The sequence below is a fragment of the Neocloeon triangulifer genome, unplaced genomic scaffold, assembly GCF_031216515.1.
Source record: "Neocloeon triangulifer isolate White Clay Creek 2 clone unplaced genomic scaffold, ASM3121651v1 ptg000017l, whole genome shotgun sequence".
NCBI classification, from domain to species: Eukaryota; Metazoa; Arthropoda; class Insecta; order Ephemeroptera; family Baetidae; genus Neocloeon; species Neocloeon triangulifer.
This window is the reverse complement of record NW_026775559.1, coordinates 2,463,154-2,490,321: the sequence shown is the minus strand read 5'-3', so window position 1 is coordinate 2,490,321 and position 27,168 is coordinate 2,463,154. Positions and strand designations below refer to the sequence as shown.

Sequence of the window (27,168 nt, the reverse complement as noted above, 5' to 3'; positions counted from 1 at the left end):
AAAATAGATAACAAGAGTATCAAATTAACAAACTTAATAGGCAATTATACGGATTTTATTTGGCATTGTTTGTTATGTGTTAATTGTGAAAAATTATTTGAAAAAAAAGAAAAGAAAAAGAAATATAAAAAAATCACTTACAGTGCTCTCAAATGAAGAATTAAATATTAATTCATGAAACATACGCAGACTCTTCATAGTTGAAATTTTTTGCCAGATTTATGGGGGCTATTATTTTTTTTCCATTTTTCGAGCAACAATTTTCGTTCCAATTACTACTTATACTAATTATAAATTATCGTCTTATCCTTGAAACAATTTCTTCAATATTTTGGTCTGGAATTAAAGTCTTGAATGATTATTATCAGATCAATATCTTTATCGCGAAAAATCAACAAGAAAATCGATTTTCCGTAGATACACGTCCTGTGACGCAAAGTCGTTACTTTTTATCGCCTCATTCCGCTGCTTAATTGAATGTGCAGGTATCTCTTGTTTGGACTTCAGAGAAAAAAACTCGCCAAATTTCACATTATATTTATTTTGATGATAAACCGCTTTGACAGCGAGCATGCCAATTAACGCATACCCTCTCCTTCATAATATATAAATTCACACTTTGTATTAATATTTTAATAGAAAATCGATCATTAAACAAGTCCCGGCGATAAAATCTAATAATTTTGAGGCCCAAACGCTGCACGCTCTCGCTCATGGTGGCTTGGAATATATCAAGAAGCAAGTCACGTCGCGCGAGCTGAGCCTGAAATTCGTGTTAGGTCCTTTGTTACATTAGAATATTATCTTGATGAGAAAATCGCTCAGGCGGTGGCACTCATCAATCACAAAAATATGAAACAACTCTTTGGACTTTTTTTTACATTTATATAAAAATACGGAGGAGTTTTATTTTTCTCTTGGCCTTGTTGCACACGAAGAGGAAAATCAAGACAATCGTATAATTATCATTTAATTAATCAAGGCTGACGTTATTTCGCAAGAAGTGGCGAAAAAAGGCAGCAGACGACATCCTGAACGAATCGTGGGAGATGCGAAATTGAAATTCCGCACCTGGCACGCACGTAAATTAAATTTTCATGCGTGTATGAGTGCGCCGGTGCCAAGTGCCAGAGGCAAATATAATCTTCGTCTGGCTGCTTTGCCAAATTTGAATAATTTACGACGATCGCGATGACACCTGACCAGCTTTCAAAATCGATATATGATTCTTCGTGTCTCAATTAGATGGGTGACTAAACAACTCGAATTCCACTCCCAAATTGCTTTGATTTTTATTAAAATTAAGAGTAATTTTTATACATGGTTGCGAATTTTAGTTCATCGATTTTTTTTATTCGTCCAAGAATGTCAAATGCGAACAAATCAAAAGCTTATAAATAAATTTCTAAATCTACTGAATTCAACGCATTTTTAATTTTCACTGTTTAACAGACGGTTGGAAGTTTTTTTAATTTTTTATTTTCATGTCTAGAATTTTTCTTTGTTTCGTTTACAATCCCGTGTAAAAATTTGAACAAACATACAGAAATTAAATAATATTGTTCTACAATTTATTAACTGCGCTTTAATTGTACAATTACATAAGATTTTTTAATTAATAAATTAATTACCATATTATTCTTCTTGATTCAAATCTTTTTACGTTAATTTTTGCCACAAATCCATTTAAAACTTCTATTTTAACTTTTAAATTTAACTCATTAAATAAACTAGTTTACATCGAAAGTAGACTAAAAAAAGTCGCTTTGAAAAATATACTGGCTTTAAAGACTGTAATTATATCAAACAAATTATTTAATAAAAATATTATTTGAAAAATCCATGAAAGCTCCTTTAAAAAAAATTGCGAAGATTTTTTTCAAATGACTTCATTCATAATCAGCACCCATCATCTTATATAGGGTGTGAATTCCAGGAAAATGAGAAGTTCCGTGGCGAAAATCACGTATGCAAAATCCCAGCGTTGAATAAAAGCAACTTAATTTTCGCGCCTCGCATTCTAATTACCTGATGTATCTATGCGATCGCCAAAAATACACAAACTTCGTGTGTTAAAGAAAGATCCTTATCGCGTGCTGCTTGTGAATTTTGCGCGTTAGAAGTGTAATAAATTAGGATCGAGAATGGGCATTACGAGTAGCGTTTGTTTGTGTGATTTGGTGCCAAATGTGTGGTATTGTTGGTGACATTGATTGTGGCCGGCGTCGATGCTTCTCACGTATCTCACTGGATGCGGGAACAGCCAAATTCATCCGACGCCGTATGAATTATCCAAACTGCGTAACGCCGCCGCGCACAAGCCTGACCTCTGAACTGACCCAGACAGATCGAGAAAAAATCACCCGGCGTCTGCGGCCTTTTGCCAGCATTCGAAAAGAGAACCTTTCCCAACATTTGACGGAGCAAAACTCGAATTCTTGACCTATACCTCTCCAGAATGTGGATCCTTGCGCAAGAGATAAATCGGGGCGATTTCACGTCAATTTTTATTCCGATCAGCTTGTGCCAAAAAAGAATTCTCGCATTCCACTTCATAAAAAGCCAACGAAAACACGAGCCAAACTTAAGTCAACAACAAATATTAAGAAGCAAAAGAAGTGAATATTAGATTAGAGTAAATACTTCAAAAAATTTTGTAAAGTTATTAAAGTTAGTATTCAACTCCCAAAATTTGCTTGATTTTTCTTAAAAATAAAAAAAAATAAATAAAAAAAAATACTTATTTAAATTTGTTTTTGGGAAAGCATTGAGAAACAAGCTTATTAGAATGATGAATTTTCAAGTGATTCGAAAGGGGAATCGAATTTTCCGATTTATCATAAACTAGATGGCTTGGGTTAATGATGTCTTCTTATAGAATTCATGAAAAAATTATCTCTAAAACTGAAATTTCAGTCAATGTGGGAAAGAAAAACAGTTTACATTTGGATCAAATGCCTGGTCCAGTTACACAAAAATATAAATATTTATACTTGAAAATTCAAAATTGAAACCCCATCTCTTGAGCAGAATCCCTTGAGAACTTTTAAAAATGCACTCCAAAGGTCGTCCAACTGAAAAGCCGCACAGTAACCTTTAAATCCCCCTTGCCCTTTTCACTGATGGAAAAAAATTCAAACTGTCTCCAAATCTCAGCTTATTAATTTTCCTTTTACACGCTCCAATCGCACAACAATGCAATGGGAAAGCAATAAAATAAAATATAAAAAATACAAAATCCAGTTCGCAACCCCGAGAAGAATCCATTTGAACATTTTAGCGGGGCAGTATAGTAAAGTTTCCCCTGGAAAAGCAACAATGCGACAGAAACGTACAGAGGACAATAAATAAGCACGCACAATGGCAGCGGAGGCAAAAACCCGATTGTACCATTCTTAATTCCCGATGTTCGTTTTTTAATCATCACGCTGCTGCCCGCGTATAGTTTGTTGCGCTATTCACAAGTTCCTTTTCTGTTTCTGATGTCACGCGGACACTTTTGATACCTGCTGCACTCCCGAATATATAAAACGTTTGTTTCGCAGTTGTTTCGTTCGCTCCACTTGCAGACCTTCCATTGTCAGGGGGCCACACAAAAAAGCAGGGCTGATTCGATATTCAGCAGCGGCCCGCAAATGAGAGCGAAATTGACATCGAATGTGTGTTGGCAAAAAATATAAGCTGCTGCTTCATTATGACATATACGCATCATGTTTTGTATACAAGTCGTGTCACTTTCCCATCACACACTCGCACAAAAAAAAATATAATGCGTTTGGAACTTGCAAACGGTCTTTTTAATAAGGAGAGAAAAATTCATGGTAAAAAAATTACAGAAAGTGTAATGCACAAAAGCTCCCAGTACAATTTGTATATAATTGTTATTTTTAAAATTCCACAATCTTAACTTTTTTCTCTACAGATTGGATATTTAAAATAATTTAAATCACCACTGGTGTCCTAAACTATTTTTGAAACATTTTGTATCTTTTGGTTAATTGATAGCAGTTTCTTGAAATTTATGCATATTATGGATTACTAACATTGTTCCTTTTACATATTTATTGTTTCTTATAATAACTCTCTTTTTAGTAAAAATTTGAAATTTATATTGATGATTTATATGGGCAAAGAAATGCTCACAATCAGGGGCATGATTTGAAAACTACTTAAAAAAAATACCTTGCGCTGTTCTCTAAGAATATAATTTATCCTAAACAATTTAAGGTGCCCACATAATAATTGACATTACTGAAAGCAATTTTCAAAATCACAACCTGCATCAAAGACGCCGTCCAGTCTTATATGAAAAGGCAGGTTTTTCGGTGGCCCTTATATATGCGCAGGATCAACCAGCATGTCCTTCACGCTGACCAAAATAACAATTAACAATCTTATTTTACACGCTAGATATTTACACTGAAGTGATTTTTCTACTAACAAGGAAAAGCGTGGACAAAAATGTCCATTAAATTTATAATTGGCAAAGCGCCGAATTTCATTCTCATTATTTATTAATCCTCTCCACAGCCATGATCAAACCCGCATCTTTATCAAGAAGTGTCTCGGAGGAAACCTTAGCGTATTCAGCGTGCGTGCACATTTATTGTGCGTGTGCAGTTATAAAGTTTAGAGCATCTGCACCTTTCGAGGCTATTTTCGTGTGTCGCGTCGCAAATTTAAGTTCACGTTGGTCGCGTGGAGGCTGCGGCAGGGGAGGAGGAGGTGGGGCATGGCTGCTGCACATGCCATGTAAATAAGTAAACAACAAAAAACCGGGTAATTGTTATTCTCGTCTCTTTCGCGCTGCCCATTGTCATGAAAAAGCAAGGTGTTTTTGATCTTCACCTGCCAATAGCGCGACTGATTTGCTTGTGTGCATTCATCTTTCTCTCGCGCTTTCCGAGAGAGCTGCGCGGCGCGTGCACGAGGCGTCGTCGGCTTTAGTGCGACAAAGTAAGCAAGCAACTGAAAATTTTAAAGTTGGTCCATTCATATCAGTAATTCTGTTCGCTCAATAACTTGAAATGATTAGTGAAAATATTTGATTTAGTAATTTTCGCTTGGTTTACACTGTTTATATGATTATTAAATTTTTATGGTTTTTATTTTTTAGTATAATATTAAATAAACAAAATTAGTTGAATTTCAATTTCTTCTTTCTTTATATTTATTGATGTTTTAAAATAATTTTTTTGCGGTTATTTTAATACCAAATAATAAATAAAAATAATTTGAACATAATTCGAAATGGGAGACACACATACCAAAATTATGGAAATCAATTGGTTTTAAATTTTTAATTAAAAATAAATTTATTATAATATAAAATGAGCAATAAAAAAAACTAATTTCAAAAGATCCCAAAATTCATCCGATCCGCTTCTAATTAAAAAAATTTTTGTTGAGAATGAAGTATTATCTCATTTTCTTAATTGATCTAATCATTTGAACCTGTAATTTTACTTCATTTTATTCTTTGAAGCAATTTTAAAATAATTGAAGTTTGTGTCTGTGACGCTTTGCGACCATTCAACCAGCATACATATAATATTCGTTTATGCTAATGTTGTGTAATTGTGATTAGTTTCCTCACTTGAATATAATGAGCCGGTGTGCGGTTATATGAAAAACACACACTGGGCGCCACGCCCGGCGCGTGCAAATGACGGTGGGCGGCCACGGCACTTCTTTCATAAGGAGGAATGAATGAATGGGTTTATCACCGCAGCAGAGGAGAAAGGAATTCAACGCCTGGAAATCTCCATCAGCAAACAAACTCCGAGAGAAGAGAGACGCGGAGTTTTGATGCGCCTCAATTATTCCGCATGTTTGAGTCGAGCCGCAGAGTTAATTTATGCCTCTGCTTTAATTTGAAAATATTATTTTAAAAATTAGAATTAAAAAAGAGTTAAAACTATACGTTATTGTTGTTTCGCGGCTATGAATAAATCTCAAATAAATGCTAAGTTTGACGCTTTGACTATGTTTCAGTTTGAGAAGTTTCCAAATTTGGAAAAGCCAACCCAATTACTTTGCATACGGGCAGTTTTGTATAAGTTGCACCAACGATACATAAAACTCGGCGGACATGCTCGCAATAAGCAATGGAGCCGCGACAGAGGCAGCTGCCGTCGCGCCTTCTGCGCTCGGAACGTGCCTCATATTTACGCATGTTATAGAAATGACGTGATTACAATGACGATTATCATAATTATAAACAACATCGCACACGCACAAAGGTTTGCTGCTTTTTATTCTTAAGAGTAAATAGGAGGTCGCCCGTTAATTATTCTTAAATTTAGTACATATAAAGATTCCGCCTAATTTATGCGCAAAATAAAACAGTTTTTGAGCGAAATTAATTTCAGCCTGAATCTTGCTTCTTCCATTTTTCGTTGACAAAAAGTTCACAGAGTTATGTTTACCTGGTGCCAACACCTCTTTATCTGCACAGGATACTCCACCTCACACAGCATGCCCATATTATTATAATGCTGCATTACTTTGTGTGAGTGTAATAATGCTCAAAGCGAGCGAGCGCACTTGTTGCTGCTCTTCTCGCCCTCCGCCTCTCTATGTACCTCAAAGCCAAACTATTCAAATCATTTTATGATAATTCTAGCTCTCTTGCATCAGCCGCTGACATGAAAGAGAATAATGCAAAAAAGTAAAGCGACCTTTTTTTGTAAATAGTCATGGGCGTTCTAAGTACAGGATAATAATGAAAATTCAGGTGCTGCCGATTTAATCACCTTTAAGAATATAAGAGATTTATTTTTAAAACCTAAATAAAAAAAGCAGTCGAAATTGTTTATAAAAATTTCCTTTAAAATATAGAAAATTCCAAATTTGTTTTCAAATTTTAACGTCAAAGTAATAAAAACGCACCTTGAAATTTATCTAAATCCTGAGACCTGCTAGCAGAAAAACCGATTTTAAAAGAAAAAATTAAAAAAAAATAATAATAAAGATTCAAAATATTAAAATCAAAAATTAAGATTTTATATTTTTAATTTTGTTGTACTTCTTACTATACATCATTTTATATCCGTAAATAATATAAATCTATTAATTAAAATTTTGTATTATGAAAAAAAAATATTTGTATAAATGTTAATTGACATATAATCCCGATAATCCCTATAGAAGACTATTTTCTATTGCAGTTTTAAAACAAAATAACAGAATTTGCAGGTCTTGTGTGATCAAAATAAAAACATGTTTCGTCGTTGATGTAATTATTCAACCCCTAAGCCGTCTCTCAGAAACCCACCAAGCATGGCAGAAGCGAAACACACGCGTCCGGTGCGGCAAATGTATCCAATCGTAATAAAAAACGCTTGATTGCCGAACGCGAAAAATAGAAGGAAACGCCGCGAGTTCACGGTCTCCTGAAATTATTACATGCGAACGTTTTCTCATTGCGGGGGCGCATATATAAAAGTAGTGTTTCCTATCTGCGCGCTCTGTGCATAATCAACATAATTCCGGTGCCGGAAACCAGGCCGGGGGTGCCTTATTAAACGCGATAGAGCGCACGAGCAAGGTTTTTAGAGTTGAACTGCACACAAACTGGAAAGAGAGAGAGAGAGAGATAATTCAGGTGTTGCGACTCCCACATGCACAATAAAGAAAGGCACGCTTTTACTTTCCGCCCAGCTTATCGCCGTTATTTTTGGGGGAACGTGTTTTATCACCAACAAACAATTCATTCTGTCGTCCTGCTGTGCGTGCGCGAGCCACTATCAAATTCTCGAATAATCCTAAATTTAATAAAGTTCAAAAGCATTGAAATTCATATTTAAATTTTGGCGATTTTTTGTGTGATATATTTCAACGGACATCAAAATGTTTACAAACTTAAAGTTAATTAATTACACCAATGAAGCTTGTTTTCAAAGTATCTATTTAATTTATTTAGTTGCAAGCAAATTACATACAAACTTTGATTTTGTATTACTATTTCTAAATTTTATGCATGAAAGTGCAAACAAAATAATGAAAACTAAATTTTCAATTTAATCCAAATAAATATTTGTCAGATGGTTCTAAAAGTTTAATAACAAGCGTGTGGGTGCAGGTAGAAGACACAAAACTAACAAAAGCGCTTCCATCTCTTTTTGAAAAACCACCGCGGAGGATAATAAATGATTTGCGCGTGGCCGCGTGAAAAATTTGGCATAATGGCAAACAGCACACGGAGAGCACAATTATTCAGAGACGCTGCGACCACGAATCCCGTCCCATTCTTATATTTAACACCGCAGCGTGCTGCTTAAACAAATTACTCGGTGCCTCCCTGCGACGCTCGTTTTTGCATGTGGTGGTTCCTGGGAAGAGTTTCTCTCACAATTAAATAATCACCAGCCACGCTTTATTTGATTAAAATTTATTCGGTGCGCGCGAGTGTAACAACCGAATTATCCACGGCAATTATTTTTTCGGCTCGTCCCCACCTGCACCGCCGGGCTGCTTTTTCGCGGAATTTATTTGAACAACCTAGGAGTTTTTTTATTATATAAGAAAAAGTGCTTTTTATTAGTTTTATCAGCGTTTAGCGCGCACGAGGAAATTTCGGCCATTAATCACATTATATCGCCGAGTGACAGCCGGTTTGAAATTTAAATTGCGAAATTAAGTCGTGCTAATCTCGCCCGTTGATAAGTCGAACCATCAGGTTTGGACTATGGCACTTTATTATTACACCCCAGCGCAAATTTCGGCGGATTAGCAGACAAATCTTTTCACTCGGGCCGCGCTTTTGATGTATGGGAATAAACATAAATTTAATACATTATCTCCTGGGTGCTGCCGGCAAAAAATGCTCATTCACACCTTTTAGGAGTAATAAAATTTCTCAATGTTCGTATGCAAATATTATATTCACCGCCGCTCGGCGCTACTTATTTTTTTTTTATTCTGTCAGAGACGCGCAGCAGGTGGGGCTTGTTCGTAAATCGATGAATTTATCGTACGTGCACTGCGGGATCGAAGGTAGTAATTATTTCGAGTGTGTAAGATTAAATTTGGGTGTACGTATGCAAAACGCGCCGGAAAAATCTGACAGTGATTCGCCGGTTTAGGTTGCGGAGAAGAGTTTTAAGTTAAAATCCAATGAGAATTTATTTAGTTGTTTTGCAGCTTTTCTGAAATTGAATCCGACGCACGTGCTAATGGGTGGATTAATTGCAAATGTGCAAAAATAATCACCCCGTCCTAATTTAAATTTGGCTTTTATTGACCGCAGCAGCACCTGGAAATTATTTCAAGTTAATTAAATTGTGTAATTTATCGAGATTCTGTTGACAAATTTAGTCGCAATACCTCACAAGCAGCAAAGCTTTTCCACGAATTTTGAAATGTGCCGTCTCGTTTTTCATTGCTAAAGATCGTATTAACATTCTAAAGTGGCAGTCGCGAGCCTCTTTAATTTATGCTCGCTTTTCATCTTGTCGACGTGATGCATGTATTTGTACGTCTTCCTCATAAGATACGCGCCAATAATAAACAAGTCGGTTTACGCAGGAAGGATTTTTGGTGCTTTGCGCGCAAATAGCCAAGCAGAGACACGAGCGCGTGCAAGCAAGAAAAATAAAAATAAACCAAGCGCGAGAGTCTGGCCATTAATAATTCCGGCGCTGCTAAATAAATCTGCGGGCACGATCTCAAATGCGAGAAAAACACTCGGCGCGCGTGTATTCTGCTAACTCTGTCAAATAACGATTCAAAAGCGCGTGCAAACCTTTGCTACACCTGCCCTATCTTTGGAGAGATACCAAGAAAGAGTGAATTGGGCTATTGTAATGTATTTCTAATAAAAGTTTTACGTTGGATTAATAAATTATTTCGAGTTAAAATACAATTTATAATTTTGAAATTTGAAATTTTTTTAATTAATTAAATTTTAGGCACTTTGCATTATCTCTTTTGTTTGCTGATTTTGGGAGAAAAGATTATATTTTGTTATGGAAATATCATTTACAATTTTCTAAATGAATTTTTACCATTTTTACTTTTCGGTCAAAATTTATTCAAGATATAAAAAAAGGATTAAAAAACTTAAATGTTAATTTTTTAAATATTTATGTATTTATCTGAATAAATTTCCTTAACAAGGGTTTAACTTGGAATCTGTGGAGACATTTTTGGTACAGGCAGACAAAAAACATGTAAGAAAACTTGCTAGCAACTCCAAGTTCTTTTTATAATTGCAAGCTCCATAATTACATTATATTTCCTTATCTTATTCTCACACTGTAAGAAATGAGATTTGCATCAAACGACTCTTAATATGACTAACGCAATAAACTCTCGCAGCGGCGCCAGCCAAATATTTTTGCAGTACGGAGAAAAATAACCTTCAAAGGAATTAACAACTTTATTTTGCCAAATGGCTGTCGAGGCACGTGTCCGGCAAATATTTCAAACCTGCCAAAAGCGAGTCTTGTGCGCGCGATTATTGCCAAAGTGGAAGCTTCTCCTCGTGCAAAAAACTTTTATCTCACCGAGCCGTCAATTGCCAAGCCTTTTTAAAAATTCTCGCGCTAATCAACACAGTACCTCTTCGGCTTGACAACTCGTCCGATTCGACGTCGATTCCAAATTATATTCAGCGGCTTAATTTTTTTGCGACTACCGCCCGTTGAATTCGCTGGTGCTGCTAGCGGCGAGTATTTTCCTTTCATTATAATATACAATTGCGCGCATTCAAGAAAAGACTCTCATTGAATACGGAGTGAGTCAGCAGATTTACACTGTTTATGCTAAATTTGAGCCGAGCACGTGCGTCGTTGTCGTTTATTTATCTTCGAGGGCAAGAGAATTTGATTAACTATACCAATTCCTTCACTCTACATCAAAATTCAATCCAAAACGTGGTATGATTGATCGTTTCATTTGAAATAATATTAATTGCTTTGATAAAGAAAAGGACAGTGTGAAATGTATGCGAAATTGCGAATTAAAAAAAAAGCGTCATTTATATATTTATAAAGCTTCAATATTGTACTAGAAAATATTTAAAATTTTTAATGATTTAAATAATGAAAACGAAAACATGTCAGCTTTTAACAAAATCTTATTCAATGAGTTTTTTTAATTTAATGATTGAAGCATTCAAATTAAATATACCAGATTTTGTATACAATTGGCAGGTTTACAGTTATTAATAGAGGAAAAGAATTTTAATAGCTCATGATATGCATTATATAAATTTTCTGATTTCCACATACCCTCACCCTTTCCGACCCATAATTAATTTTCATATACATTTCATTGTTAAGGAAAAAATGTGCATTGTTTGCAGTTCAACAAGAATAACGGAGGCGGTAAATTTCGATTTTCCACTTCCGAAAAATTCGTTGGCGTTTTGTGCTGCGCTGAAAGGAAAGAAAAGATTCAAATTGCACGGCGTATAAATTGGAAGGAACCGCACTCGGGACATAAACAAGAGGAGAAACACAAACACTGCGCCGCGCACGATCGGCATTATTTCCAACAAGAATTATGGATCAAGCATATAAAAACAAGCCATCACCGTGATCTTCCCGATTTTTTTCAATAGCCTTTAGAAAATAGCTATTCAGCGGCGGCGGCGGCGGCCCCGCCGGGTTGATGGAAAAAAACGAATAACTCAACAAAAAGAAAAAGTGTTATCGCATGGGGGTAGCGCCGAGAGAGAGAAAAAAAGAAGAGGAGCTCTGGGTGAGGCTGCTCTCGTCGAAATCCGTCTAATAAGGGTTGGTAGTTAAGGATTGAGGGATTCTCTCAAAAGCCTCCGAGCGTTTTTACCAGACCCGAATTTATTATAATTTTTTCTACCTGGCGCGAGACAAAAAGTAGTTTGAATGGGGCACAAGCCAACCAGCAGCACTTTTTCTCCGATCCTAGGAAAGAAAAAAAAAATACTCTCATCCCTTTTTATGCGTATGATAAATCGGCAGCTTTTTTGGTGGAAACGAAAGAAAAAATGTAAACGCGGCAGTATATTTCCTCGATTTTTTTGCACTCAGGAAGCGTAATCGAGTTTTTAAAAGGATGTGCATGCACTTCAAGTGTTTTTCTGCAGCCAAAAAAACTCAATTTCGGATGAGCCGGAAAAAAACGCCGTGGGTTTCGCTGAGTGGCAAAAACGATTTTGAGAGTTGCTTGACTGCTCAAAAGATGTGATAGATGAGCTAGTTGGTTGGTTTTTTAATGTCAAGCTGCGATATTCTAATTAAACTGCTGAAGAGAAGACGAGCTGCTGACGAAATTATGAACGCAGACTTGATTAATAAAATTTTAAGCGGTTGTTGCACACCGTGTAAGTTGCAAGTTTAACGATTTTTCCATTCCTTCGACATGCTGTTATAAGCAAAAGAAATTTTCAAATTTTTTGCAGGCAAGGATGATTATTTTTAATATTTTTTATAAGGGTCAAAAATGCACTTGGAATAAAAGAGGCAATTGCAATGAAAATTATGTGATATCTTTTCTTTTGGTCTGCAACAGATATTAATAAAAATATGATGCCATAAGAGACAAGAATGCATATCTATTATAACTGATATTTTTCTCAAATTTTCTTAATTTAACATAAGAAAACGTTTGAGCATAAATAAAGGCATAGATTCAGTTAACAGTTGTTTGTCTCATACTATACGTCATACGTCATTTGATATTTGTAATTCTTTGGTACAGTATTAAATAATATCATGAAACATTGCATACATTTTTATAATTATTCATCAATATGAAATTATTAGGAGAAATGTTATAAAAATAAATTAAAAACATATAAAAATATGTTTAATTAAAAAGAATAATATGATTTATTTAATAACCGCAATAGAAATTTATAACATTTTATAGCAGTAATTCAAAATAGAATTTAATTTCCTTGTATATTATATTTTCTTAAAAAGTATATATTTTTAGAAGGTTTTAATCAGTTTTAATATAATATTTTCAATAAACAGGTCAAATACAACGATTCAACCGCTAGCATCGCATCATCAAAAATGACCAAGGCAGGACCACAGTATCTAAAAAATTACAAATAAATGTCAAACAAAAATAAAACGAAAATATTATCAATAAGGAATAAAAAGCAACGTTCCTTGTTAATCATGATTTGACCTCCAAGATCAATTAGGATGGAAATTAATTATCATTAAAATGTAAAGAAACAATTGTTGTATTTAAATAAACTTCTCAAGCGAGAATCAAGTAGCAATAATTCATGCATAACTATTCGTAAGCAGGCATCAATCGTTTATCTTTCTCTCTCCAATCGTAAATTATTATTCAATCAGCACGCGATAATTTTTCCGATTGAGCTGTCACCTCTCTATCCAATTTTTGATTTCGCACCGGCGACACGTGAAGATTCGTATTTTTATGAATTATTGTTTGCTACCTTGACAGACCTTCAACGCACTGCAAAGTAAAAAAAAAAATAACAAAGAATACAAAAAAAAAGTTATTGAAAAACGACGTCTCCCTAGGGATCGATCGCGAGGCGCAACTCGCGACAGCGTCTCTCTCTCTCTCTCTCAATTGTGCTGCAGCCGAAAATCTATCAAGCGCGTCAGGGGAGTGATCAGGAAATCTTTTGCACGCACACAATGGTATAGGAACCCTCGACCCAACAGCGAGTGAAAAGAGAGCGAGCGGCGGCAGCACTCTAATAAAAATTTTATATGCGTCGGGATTACTTCCAGACAGGCACGTCTGAAAAATAAATAATTCAGCGAGTCTGGTGTTTAATTTGGGCCGATATTGTTGTGATAATTTCTGCCGAAATGGATCCTGTTCCTTTTTTAAAAAATTCTAAAAACAGTTTCGGAACTCGAGAGGTTCCGATTTGTGAATATTTTTTAAGGGAGAAACGAAGTGAAATTAATTCACTATTCAAATTCAGTCGAGCTGATATGCAAATTCAAGCGTTTTTGAATATGGAAAATGCGGCAACGAGACCTTTTCATACATGTGTGTGAATTAAACATAATGCCGAAAGCCGCTCACATAGGCCGTTTTAAAAAACGCGTCCTGCTCGCGTAATGTGTCCGCTTTTTAGCCACGCAGTACGAAATAAAAAATTAGCAAACGGCCATTAGACAAAGAGGAGGAGCTCGGTCTTTTCATTTTATTTATACCTCTAAATAGTTCTTCTCAGGCGTTTTTAATCAAGAGCCTGCTTTTCTCACTCAGTTTTTCTTATACCCTTACATCCATCTACAACTCGCTTTCTATGCGTTTAATCAAAAAATGAATGAGAGCTAGGGAAGAATTTTGCGCGTTTATCTATTTGAATAACAGGTTCTTTTTATATATGCATTGCCTAAAATACCAGTTTGCGTATTTGTACGCGTTGCAGACATAATTTAATATTACCGGGAAGCCAAAGACACGCACGCACTTCTTGTTTTATTCAGCATCACCGCGGAATCTCTGGCAAAGCCGGTCAAGATGAAAGAAAATGAACAAATTTTAATATGTATATTTAAAATAATAATGTTCTTTCTGATAAGAACTTTCCATACATGCCTTCGTTCACTCATTTGAATGCATTGGTTTTATTTTCTCTGCTTGTAAAAATATTTCTATTATGGAAATTGCAGCAAAAAAAAAATAGCTTTCATTTAGCTTCCAATTTGGTTAATTTAAAAAAAATGTACATTGTGGAACATTTTTTTTTTTTTTTTTTGCAATTTTTAAGATTATACAGCAATAACATATTTTTTTCTTTATATAAAAATTACACTAAAAAGTAAAATTAATATTTTTGGTCGCTGCCAAAAAATAAAAAATAACATCTCCGTATAAATCATTCATACACAGAAGCCATAACGCGATAAAAGCAGGTAACTGTTTGCAACAAATGGCCAATTGAACGTGTAATAACGCGCCTACATGAGTAATAACAGCACTAACAGGGCAAGAGAAGTTCTTTATTTTGAAGCATAGAGAAGAGTTGAGATGAATAAATGTGCTGCTGATACGCCCACATCTTGGCACGGCAAGATATAATAACACGCTCCAAGTGTAATGTGCACACCGCACCTCTTTTCCTTGTTAATCGGCGCGACTCCTCCAAGGCGTGATATATTGTGGGACTCGTTGTGTGTGAAGCGAGCACGGAGAGTGTTTGCTCGCGAATTACAAGATTGTTTATTACAACGACGATCATTGCTGCTGGAGGTAGTAGCCAAACATGATGTATTGCGACAACGTAAATAATATGCAGTGGGAGAGAGTTGAGAGCATGGGAACAAGGATTTTTATGTTGAAATCTTATTTCCTTTCATAGGCAAATGGCTCGTTTTTTTTTCATTTTAATTTTTGTAGATCGTAGGCATACAATAATAAATCTGATATGGTTATGGGTTATGGTAATTATATAAAAATTGATATAAAAAAAATAATCAACAAATTCTGAATGCGATCTAGGGAAAACCAGAAATTCATTTCTTTCTATATATGCATAATAAAAAACCTGAGCCTAATTTTTATTTTATATTATATTTCTAATTTTTATTTATTTATAACTATTTGCAGACTAAATCAAGTGAACTCGGCAGAAGTTAAATTTTTTTATACCATAGCTTTAAAAAGATAAAATTAAACTAAAATATTGTGTATATTTAAATGGCAATTAAAATTAAAATTACTATGACTTATAAATTTAAATATTTGATTACTTATAGCGTAAACTAATATATTTTTCAGCTACTTTAATATATTTTAAATGTTTTATTATATATATATATTGTACATATTTTTTCTTTTTTGTAACCAACCGCAACAGGATTCTAACAAACACAGTTTGACATTAGCATTTTGGCAATCCCATGCGCTTACAAAGTGTAATGGGAACGCACGCAGCGTATAATGCAGATCGAAATATTCACCATTCATACACAGAGATATATCAAAGCAGAGGAGACGCATACGTTTTTGAAATGATTTTATAGTGCGTCATAAAATGTCATAATCCTTTCTTTGAAGGGTCTCCAGCAGCCATACAATGAATGAAAAGGTACACACACATGACAACCGCTAATACTCGTCGTCGTCGTGAGAGACAAACAAAATCTTCCTCTCTTTGATTCACATGTGGGTCACTCACTATGCTCATCTTTTCCATTACTCTGCGTGCATACGCATCATCATATGAATCGAAAATGATATAGGTGAAGAGCAAAAAGCAAAACGACTACTTAATCCGCCAACTTTGCTGGCCGCCGTGGCTGACCATTGAAAAATGTAATACATTTTATCGCGACATGCAGATTATGGTCTGCGTAATAATACACCGGTGAGAGCCACAGAGGAAGAATGAAAGAGTTACATATAAGGAGGAAACGCCAAATCAAATAAATCTCATTCAAATAGATTTCCCCGACCTATAATTTAAAGATAATATTAATTTGAGTCTGCGCACCACGCACTGCGCATTGCCTGCAGTGAATAAAAATTAGAAGAAAAAAATAATAATGAGAGCAAAAGAGAATTTTTGCATGTCTGTAGATATGCAATTGAATGAATGCGACACATTGTGCAGAATTTCTTTTCATGGCACAGCGCAGAGGAAATACATTTCTTTCAACACACGCTGAATTTATTTAAAGGGTACATAATACGTAATATAAAAAGCGGGGTGACATACACAAAAAGGTAGAAGTTTGGCACGCAGGAGAGCTGGCTGTAGCTGCCGCTTCTTCAAAACTCCCTCAAAGCCTCTAAAAAACCAGTCTAACTACTACACACGTTCGTACATTTCTCGCGGCGCGATCTGTTCTCTCGGCGCAGAAACAAAACTCCGCCGGCCGGCACTCTGCAGCAATACATCATTCTTTTCGCTCTTTCTTTCTTTCTTTCGCTCTCTATACATGTATAAATGCGAGTTTGATATAATATTAGCCAGCTCCAAAAAGAAAACCCGCAACTCGTTTCGACGCCGAGTATGAATCTGGTTTCGTCATCAGTCCGAGAGCATCTCTTTCTCTCTCTCGCTCCGAGCTCGGTCAAATGAATTATTGTGTATTATTATTTTCCATGCAAAGTTAGTGTGCTGCTCTCTAAATCGAGATTGCCAAATATTCGACTGGAGTTGCAAACGCAACATCCTCTTATTTTTGATTTGGTTGCCGATAAGTTTGAGAAAAATGTGTGTTTTATTATGGAGCAAGTTCTTTATTATTATTTATAATTATTTTTCGTCATGCAGTAAAAATTAAATAATTATTCAATGGTATGGAGATTTGAGCAAGCAATGGAAATAATCAAGATGTTGTTAACCTAAAATTGTAGCTTATTATAAACGTAAAAAGAAGTTTGAGCTTATTTGTTAAAAAATCCTTAAGCATTACTTCTAATTTTTGATAAAATATCAATCTTTAGTGAAATTATTTAATATTTCCTGCTTTAGCTGCTTTAGTTGAGAAGGTTCAAATGAATCACTTCAACAATTTAAATGATTAAAAGTTGTAATACATTTTTTTTTCATTTAAAATTAAAAGAACTTTGTCAGACCTTTAATAAGTAAAATTCAACAGAGAGAACCGGTGAGAAACTGACAGAAACTTAATTTTTTCTTTCAATTTGTGTGTTGAATGTTGCTATCATTTTGTCAAAAAAAAGTGTTATAATAAAAAAAACCAGATTGAGAAAAATAACAATTTGTTTTTAGTTCCCTTTAGCGGCAATTTCATTACAAATAAATTTTCACCGAGCTGGAGATATGAATGCTTTGTTTTAAATTCCAACTGCTGCAAGAGAGTTGAGAACAGGTTCATTCACAACACGTTTACTCCAGCAAGATTCACATAAATAAAGAGCAATTTGCTCCGCGGCGCATTTGTTTGTTTCAATCCGCTGCTATACACAACCGATTACATCTCTTGGTATAGGTGTAAAATATTGCGTGGGTGGGTATTTACATGACCGAGAATGGAATTGAATTGTTCGCGCAGCGAATAAAGATAATTCAATAAAAACGTGCATGACGTGCCGAGCTCTGTCATTTAGCTCGAGTAGCCGCCGCCGCCGCCGTCTGGAGGAGATTACAAAGGAAAAGAGAGCGGCAGACACGAGAAGCACGCGTGGCGAGCAAGTTGCATAAGTGGCAGGCGTTCTTCGAATGAGCGAGAGGAGATTTAATTTTTTGCTGCCGGCCTAAAGTGAAGCAGCCGGCCGGCCGGCATATAAAGAAGGAAGCTATGTAGTATTGCGGTACAAAGTTAATTACGTTTTAAACTTCAATGTTATAAAAGTATAATTGCTAAAATGTAAACTTTTTTTGTGCACGCTTTATATGATTGAAGGTACAAATAATTGAATCAAGCTTGCTGGGATTAAATTAAAAACTCCTAAATGATTAGGGAAATAAATTATAACGGTTTTAAGAAAAAGAATAAACTTCATTTCACTTTTCAAAAGTAAAATATTATTATTATGATTTTTGGAATTTTCCCTTCACTCTTATTTGTAACATTTTATTAATTGGTCCTGTACAGGTATTTCCGTTTTAATTGTGATAATGTTTATCGCAAGAGAAATTCATTGATTTATTGAGCAAGTGGGCAGTGGGCAAAAAGCGGCACGCACCGACACTCTCATTGTCGCAATTAAACCAGTTTGACGAAAATGTTGCGCACCGGCGACACATTAATTGTAACAAAATCTTCGCAGCCGGCGCTCGGTGGCTGGGCTACGAGCGAGAATCTCATCTCAAGGTGTTGCTCGCTTTAGAGGTCTACCACTTTTAGCCATGCGCCTCACGTCCGAGGCACGCGCTTCGGGATAGATCTCCCTTCCTCAGGAGCAAGCGGCGGCGAGCGGCCGGCCGGCGAGCTCACAGACTTCTTGCAGCCGGCGCTGCAAAGCAGGTAGAGGAGAGGCGGGGCCTCGGCGCAAACACCAGGGTACAAGTAGGGGAGCGGCGGCAAGCGGCGCAGCATTTCGGGAGTTGGCACCGAGCAGTGCACATCGGCCCTCAACCTACTCTCTCGCTAACAAAACACTCGCACACATTCAAATGGCAGCCATGGTCGACCGGGTTCTTGCCCTGGCCCCGCACCTGGGCCCCAGCCCAACCTCGTCGCCCTCGAAGATGTCCGGCCACGGCCCCATGTCGTCCGCGTCCAGCACGGCGTCCAGCAGCTCCTCCAGTTCGGCGTCGTCCGACCTGGTGCGCTGCAAACGCAAGATCAACTTCCAGCAGCAGTTGGCGTACGGAAACCTGCCCGGACAGCCGGTGTCCGTGGCCCGACGCAACGCCCGCGAACGCAATCGCGTCAAGCAGGTCAACAACGGCTTCTCCACCCTCAGACAGCACATCCCCTTCACGGCCCGCAACAAGAAGATGAGCAAGGTGGAGACCCTGCGCTGCGCCGTCGAGTACATCCGCAGTCTGCAAATGATGCTGGACGAGAAGAAGGAGGACTTGCCGGTGGCAGCGTCGCCGGCGCCGTCCGAAGTTGAGGCCCCACAGCACTACGCGCCGGCCTTTAGTCCGACCACCAGCGAGCACAGCAGCGTCTCGTCCTACCACCAGCAGCAGTTCCAACCGCAGCCCCTGATGCACCACCTGATGCAGCCGGCGTCGCTGTCGCCGCCGTGCAGCGCCGCCAGCGAGCCCGCCTCGTCGCCGACACCGTCCTTCGAGGAGTCGGAAACAACGTCCTACCACCCCATGTACCCTGAGCCGACCACCACGGTCGTCCCTGTGCAGGCGTACGACAACTACCAGCCCATGAGTCCTGAGGACGAGGAGCTCCTCGACGCAATCTCCTGGTGGCAACAGAGTCAATAAGCAGGTAAAAACCTTTTTTATATTCAATATGTATCAAAATTTAGAAATTGATATTTAATTTCTATTTTATTTTTCGCGAGTTTTGTTTGAAAATTTAATTTTTACCCAGCGTCTGGTTTTATTAGACCGGCATCGCGTGTGTTTAGCACATTATCATAATACGCACTGGAGGCTACCGAGTCTAACCTTGAACTCTTTTTTTCTGTGTTTCTTTTCCTGCCGCCGTATAGTTTCGTAATTTCATTCTCACTTTCGATCTTATTACATTTCGGCTGATGATAACGGGACCGAGCGGATCATTAAAAATTTTGCTGCTTCCCTTCTGTCGCGCGGTATACGCAGGTATAATCGCAGCCAGCAAACAGGTTGGACCGAATAATAGTAAATTCCTGCCTGTAAAAAATTCTCCTCTTCCTTGGGGTGAAGATCTCTTTTCTGAGGGAAGTAAATAGAATGCGGCATTATATTAGAAAAAGAGAAGAAACTGCTCGCGCGTGAGGGGAAGACTGAATGGCCCGGAAGAAATCCGCCGGTGTTGTTTATTGCACAAGGGAGTGCAGGGAAATTCCATTTTTTTTTCTTGAGCTGACCGCCCACCCATCTCGCGACCTTTTGTCAGTCATGACCTCTCTGATAAAGCTGTCTACCGAAAATGTATACTAAATCCGTCATGTCCTGTTTTTGTTACAGAATTTTGATCTATTTTGGCCGAGGAGTCTTTCTTTCGAGTCGATCTCTGCGCAGCAGGATGGCAACTCCAGTAGCAAATTTCCATGTGATACCACCGCCGAATCAGCCAGCACAATCTCATCACCTCCAACCCATAGTTTTCAAAACACATACCTCACCGCGGAACACACTGCCTCAACCACCAAATAGCTCAAGAGCTGCAGCCGACCAGTTATCTTATCAAAATGGTAAGTTTCAAAATTAGAAAGAAAAAATAAATTTGTAAATAATTTCTGTATTCAATTTGAACCATTTATTAACATTTGTGTTTGTTTTGTTTGTTCTCAGGTGCCTTAAAAAGCCGTGAACTTTGTGACCTCAGAAACGCCTACATATCTCAGCCAAGAACAGTAAAACATATCAACAAAGTACGCATTTTTTTAAATACCTGTTCCTGTAAATATTCAAAATTGGTGACTTTGACTCCTCTCAAAGCATTTATATGCCCATACGCAGAAAAATTGTTTCTAGTCAAATTTTGCATTGCTCTGAAGCGCGTCGGCGCGCCACCCGTTCATTTATTTTTGTGTAAATTTTTGCCCTGTATTTATATTATAATTTATTTTATACTCTGCATATCGACTAGGCTTAAATTGATAACTCCTCAAAATCAGCCACACAGACATCTCATTTAATGTTATAAAATAATGATTGTTGTAAAAAATGATGATGCTCAAAATGTTTGTTTGTGATTAGAGGCCATTGAAAACACCTTTGCCCTATTTAAAACAATTGTAAACCGCCCAAAGGTGCCTTACTTAAATAACATTGCCAAGTTTGAATTCGAAAACCGTTAAATCTCAATGATTGTTCTCGTTCCAAAAGGATCTCGATTGTTTAAGTTGAAAATCGGTGGGTTCTGTATTTGCCTGTACAAACACGAATTTAAAGGAATTGAAGCGACCCACTTCAAATTGTATTTTTGGAACTTTCTCGATTTTGTAGAGGAGGTGAAGTACTTTTTATCAACGCAAAAAAGAGGAAAGTTGAAGGGAAAAGATGTTTAAAATCCGCAGTTTATTATTGATGGTGTACATTGTATTTTATATGTTTATTCTATATATTGACAAATAAAAGAAAATACATGTTTGTATTTGATCAAAATGAAACTTCCGCTCTTTCTCTCAAATACCCTTTGAAAAGAAATTCTGAAGTAAAAAGATAATGGGAAGTTGGAGGAAAGATGAGCAGGCAGACTCCTTTCTTAAGACGAGGCTGCGTGTGCCGGCGATATCATAAAAAATAAACGGCGCTATTCAGCAGAGGAGGAAGTGGGTCTGTGGTGAAAGAAAAGCAAGAGCGCAGCTCGCTGCCCTGACCTTGACAAGCGACGAGTTATGCAACCCGATAGACATAGCTCTATTGCCTGTTGCATAACTTTGCTAATAGGAAACGCAAAACATTTTTTTGATAATAAAGTAAAATATTTATTGGATAAAAAATAGATGCAAATGTGAAGTAAAAACAATTTTGTTAAAAAATTATGGTTTTTATATTTTTGATAATATTTTAGCTCCAAACATTTTTTTATATTAAATATTTAAACGTTTATATCCAATTATGCAAGAATAATTCTGATTATGCGTTAGTTTGTCTTATTGATGTTAGATTTAGGTTACATGTAAAATAAAATTGAAATATTATTCAAGTTTGATGAATGAAGTCTTAATCATGAATCAATGCTTCCTGAGTAGAACATACGATTTCAATCAAATTTAAACCGATCAAACTTTTCAATGTAAATCATGAAGTTAAAATTATCAGACTGAAATTCAAGTGAAATGAGTTTTAAAATAGAAAAAATTAATAAACATTGAATATAAACACAAAAATTAAAATCGCTTAAATATTCAATGAGAGTAAAACAATTAATGAACTTTTCTCTATAACTGCTGATTGAAATTTTGAGTGACACGTGTGTACGCGTGCGGAGTCTGGGCCAGAAGAACAAAAAGTGGGTTTTTGTTGTGAAGTGAGTTCAGTGCGCGAGAAAAGCTGCAGAGTGCCGCGAAACCTGATAAATGCTCTAGCTCCAGAGGCGCGCACATGCTGCTGCAAATAGACTCTGTTGCTATGCAGCGTGAGTTGGGGTGGCGAGAGGTGGAGAGCACAACGAGCCGCCCGCTGGACCGAAATTTATTATTGATCACAAAGTAAAGTAATAACACGCAAAATATAACGTATGCTGAACAGACCTGTTGTGCTTCTCTCTAATAATTATGCATGCAAGAGCGGGAATTAGAATAGGGCACTGGAACTTTTTATATATTCCTCCCGGCTGCCAGCGGCAAACAAAACGCCGGCCGGCTTTTTTCTATTCGACTGCATCATTTGAACGACGCAGGCACACTTTTCTCTCTTTCTTTCTTTTCATAGCTCTTTGCGTGCAGGTATTATAATATGGTGCGCGAGTGTGGGGTGGATCGGAATTGCCTCCCCCTATGTATGAAAACGAGGGTGCGGAGAAATGTTGTGCGCGTGCATGCCCGCGCGATTCTTCTCTTTATTCTTTCGGCGTCGCTCATAATGATTATTTTATTCGCGCAGGCGAGCGAATGCCACCAGAATACAGGAGAGAGATCGACGACGGAGAGTGAAAAACATCTGCTCTTTCTGCAAACGCAGCTTCCAGCAAACGCGACCCGACGGCAATCACCAGTACTAAGCCACCTCGCTAATTGTTTATTTCACTTTCAATTAATTGAAAAAATTTATTCCACTGAAATTACAAAATTAAGTATGGAGAATTTCAAAGCAAAAATCAGCAAAAATCATGGCGGCATATTTTCTATTCACATCTTTAATGTTTGGTTTAAATTTTATATATTTATGGTTAATATTACTGAATTCAAAGTCTCTTTAGTTTAAATTTAAAATAAAATATAAAATTAAATGTTAACTTAAGTCATTTTCTTGTAATAAAAAATGTTAAAAGTTATATTTTTCAACGGATACAATATTTTCAAAACTAAAAAGAAAAAAAATACTACAAATATTATTGGAAAATATTGTGAACTCCAAAGTGCACCTGAGTGAAAAATCTGAATTGCTTCTTAAAATAAAACTTTTTTTGTTTTTTTTTGTCAGACAAAATTTCATCAGCATGGACAGAATTGAGAATTTCTTCCTCATTCAAATTGGATTAAGTCAAAGAGAGGTTTCCCCTTTTCTCCGTTCCATTTCAAAACTGAGAACTATGACAAATTTTAAAACCTGAAGTGTCATCAATGTTAAGTTGGTGTGTTACTCATCTGTGCCGCGTTTTCTTTTGATTAGCGACATGAACATTCATTCTTCTTGCTCCTCCAAGTAAGTGATCTCTGTCACAAATGGCAATCAAAGAAATATTCGGCACGACTTTAAATCCGTTTATCCCCACCGGCTCGAATATTCATTTGGCCTGACGAAACGCAAACAAAACCCCGTTTAGTCTCAGGAGCAGCTCAACGGCGCGGAGACACGGATTTGAAAAGTCCTACATGAAGCAGTAAGGAGACAAAAAGCGATACTTTTGCACACTTACTTATTCATTTATTTACGCTGAGCTTCTTTTTAGCCGTCACTCAAGGTAAAAAGAGATGCAGTAGCTCAAATTGAAAAGGAGAAGCAGCTCGTCGGTACTTTTTATAAGCGCGGCTCTTTTCCATGCATGCACACTTATATACATGATGCAATAGCGTGGAAGCACTACTTCCCTTTTTAAACGGAAAATAAGTTGTTGTGCCGCAAAAGTTGAAGGCCAAAGCAGCGTGTAATAAAAGCTCAGAGCGCATCTCATCAGACGCCGCGCGCGAGTGCCGCAGTTTTTGCCCAGAAAAAATGTCACTACTAATTTTACCTCCTTTTCTCTCTCAAATAATATAAAAGCAGCACTCTGTCTGTCTGTCTGTGTGTGCTGGTAAATTTCCGGTTGAGTGCTCCGCAGATAACTTTTGCTCTCCGTCTAGTCCGAATCACCTATTAATGTAAAAAAGATAGATGGCCAGATCTGGAGGCTCGATAAGAGAGAATATGATGCATCCCGCAGCACTTCTTGGAGAGCAGATAAAAAAGGGTTTCGTAACGACAGGAACACAATTATTATATTTCGGATTGAGTGCCTTGGCTACGGGGAGGTCCGAAAAGGGATTTTCCTTGCTTTCAGGATTATATTATTATATACTTTGTTTCATTTTTGCTGCTCGAGGACAAAAATCGCTCTTCACAAAAGAGAAGGCGGTTTGGTAAAAAAGACTGATTTGTTTTCACAGATTAAGTCAGCCGGCACAGAAGTTTGGATCAATCATCTCTACTTTATAAAAGGAGACAAAATTATATACAAAATCTCTAACGAAAATCTCCGCTTCTAAATCCTACAAATTGATCAGGACAAATGTTGCAAAAGACTTTTGGAAATTTTTGATACTGCGCGCGCTATTGGATTGGAGAAATGATAGCCTTGGAGATTCCAATGGCTGCAATAAAGCAAAGAAAAAATATGAATGTTCCCTACTCGGTTCTTTTCAGAATTTCCCCTTTCCACATCGTAATTCATTTTTATTTCCATTTTTCAGCAGCACATCCCTTACTTTTGGCTGACCAGAGTTTTTTCATCCGATGCGCTGCCGTTCTCGATAATTGATTCATTCGCGTAACAACGGAATGCAGATAATGCGCCCGTGATTTATGCGCCGATTTTTTTCCACACAAAATCGTGGACAATGAAAAAATATTTCCGATTTTCGTATAGTGCGACAAAATCCACGGTTGAACAGTTAGATGAATCAAAATAGTCGACGCGCTCGCACAAAGAGAGGAGCGTCTTTTTATTGCTTCATCCCCTGACCCGGCGCAACGCGTTTTATTATTGATAGTCCCCGTTGTAAAAAGGAATGAGAGAGAACGAGGAAAAGAAAAGCTGGTTGTCGTCTTCACCTTGTATATAAAATTCTTTTGCCACCTTATCAATAAAAGAGCCGAAGGAGAGATGGTACGCCGCTGTGCGCGTGTGGAGTGTGAGATTCTTATGTAAAAAGTTTTGAATAAAAAAATCGCGTCGATCAATCGTGGAGATACCATTGATCGGGCCAATGTGGTCGAATATTTGAAATTTTCTGACACTTCAATGGAATCCAAGAAATAGATTGTTGCCAATACTACAAAAAAAAAACTTCATGAAACTGTTTAGATTAAATCTATGAGAATATTGGATCTTTAAAAACTGTTTCGCTAAAAAAAAAAATCAACATGCAAAAATATTGATTTATATTATGTAAGAATTGTACAATTTTTTTTTAATTTTTCAAAATTAAATTTCAAAGTAAATTAATCAGAACAATACATGCAGTTGCATAGGGAAGGCATTTAAAAATCTAACTTAATATTACTATACCTAATATATTTTAAAATGAGTAAAAGCATGAAAATAATCTTTTTAATTTTCAAGAAAATAAAAATAAATTAAAAAAATTAAAATGCCTCGCTTTTGTTAATTTATAAACAGCGAATTATTTTCCCTTTTATTTCCATGCATGCCTTGTTGGCAAGAGATATACATATCGAAAGGTTTAACTTTTATTCAGCACAAAGAACTTAAATTTTTCTGCTATTGAAATCCAATTTGATATGAAATAGCAAATAATGGTGAAAATACCCTTGAGGATTGATCAGAATTTATCAGCCAGATTCATTTTTCATACGCATCCCCTCGCTGAAATCATATAAAAGCACGTGCAAGTCAGGTTGAAAGTCATCCGAATTCCGCAGCTGCAGCGTGCGCGAGGTTGGTCTTCAGGTGCGCGACGCCGTGGCTGAATAAATAGCGGGCGGAGGGGACCACGCCGCTTGATGCCGCGAGAGAGCCGAGCATCGCGGGGCACGCGTGAGTCGCGCGATCTTCCGCGAGATGAAATCGGGAGGGGGGCAAATGTACGTAGTAAAAGTCCAAAGGCGGCACGACCGAGAGGGTGGGGTTGTTTTGTATGAAAATAATAAAATGCTGAGCTGGTGAAAAAAAATATAAGAATATAAAACGAGATGAGAGGAAAAGGTATACAGCAAAGTATAGTGGTATAGAGGAGGTTTTATTATTATCATGATTACTCTCAGGCGCGGCTTGTAGAGCCGCTTTTCAAAAAAGCTACTGCGTCAGAAAGGAGGAGTAATTTTATTCAGCGGGAGAGAGCGGGCGAACGAGCAGGGGGTTGAAATCTCGCTTCTAACTACCATGCAAGTCTCTGAGGACACGCTCAAAATTTAATAAAAATATATTTCGCAAAAAAAGTTAAGAAATTAATACTTTTATATCATGTTTTTTTTATCAATTTTGTATAAATAATAATTTATTTACTCTTTTATTATTTATATTGCATTAAAAAAATTTCTAGATGAAATGCATAATTATTTATTCTGTTATGTATCATTTTAACTCACGCATAGAAAACTGTGAGCATTAGGTAAAAAATAGTTAATAATTAATAATATTTATTTTAAAAAAATTGGTGGTTATGCTAGTTATGTATATTATTGTGAATTAAATCCTTCTCTTTAAGCTTTTTGAGCTACATAGTGCGACAAGATATTATAAATAAAAATAAAAAATTCTGTAAATTTGAGAAAATTTGAAGTTGATATTTTTTTAATTTTACGAAAGAATTTGA

The 27,168-nt window shown here is 36.7% G+C and overlaps 2 protein-coding genes across 4 annotated transcripts in view; one reads left to right on the top strand and one right to left on the bottom strand.

Moving 5' to 3' along the window:
• The window catches only part of LOC132203191 (cholecystokinin receptor type A-like), a 166,544-nt gene that overhangs the window by 136,457 nt on the left and 2,919 nt on the right, over positions 1-27,168 (bottom strand). The window lies entirely within an intron of this gene.
• On the top strand, positions 18,961-21,623 carry LOC132203248 (achaete-scute homolog 1b-like). Its single transcript, XM_059630883.1, has 3 exons — positions 18,961-19,805; positions 20,492-20,718; positions 20,819-21,623. The coding sequence occupies exon 1, from the start codon at positions 19,025-19,027 to the stop codon at positions 19,799-19,801; it is 777 nt and encodes a 258-aa protein (XP_059486866.1). The 5' UTR covers positions 18,961-19,024; the 3' UTR covers positions 19,802-19,805; positions 20,492-20,718; positions 20,819-21,623.

Bases quoted from the DNA above. Each gene is read 5' to 3' on its own strand.
- LOC132203248 (XM_059630883.1), top strand. From the start codon at position 19,025: ATGGCAGCCATGGTCGACCGGGTTCTTGCCCTGGCCCCGCACCTGGGC.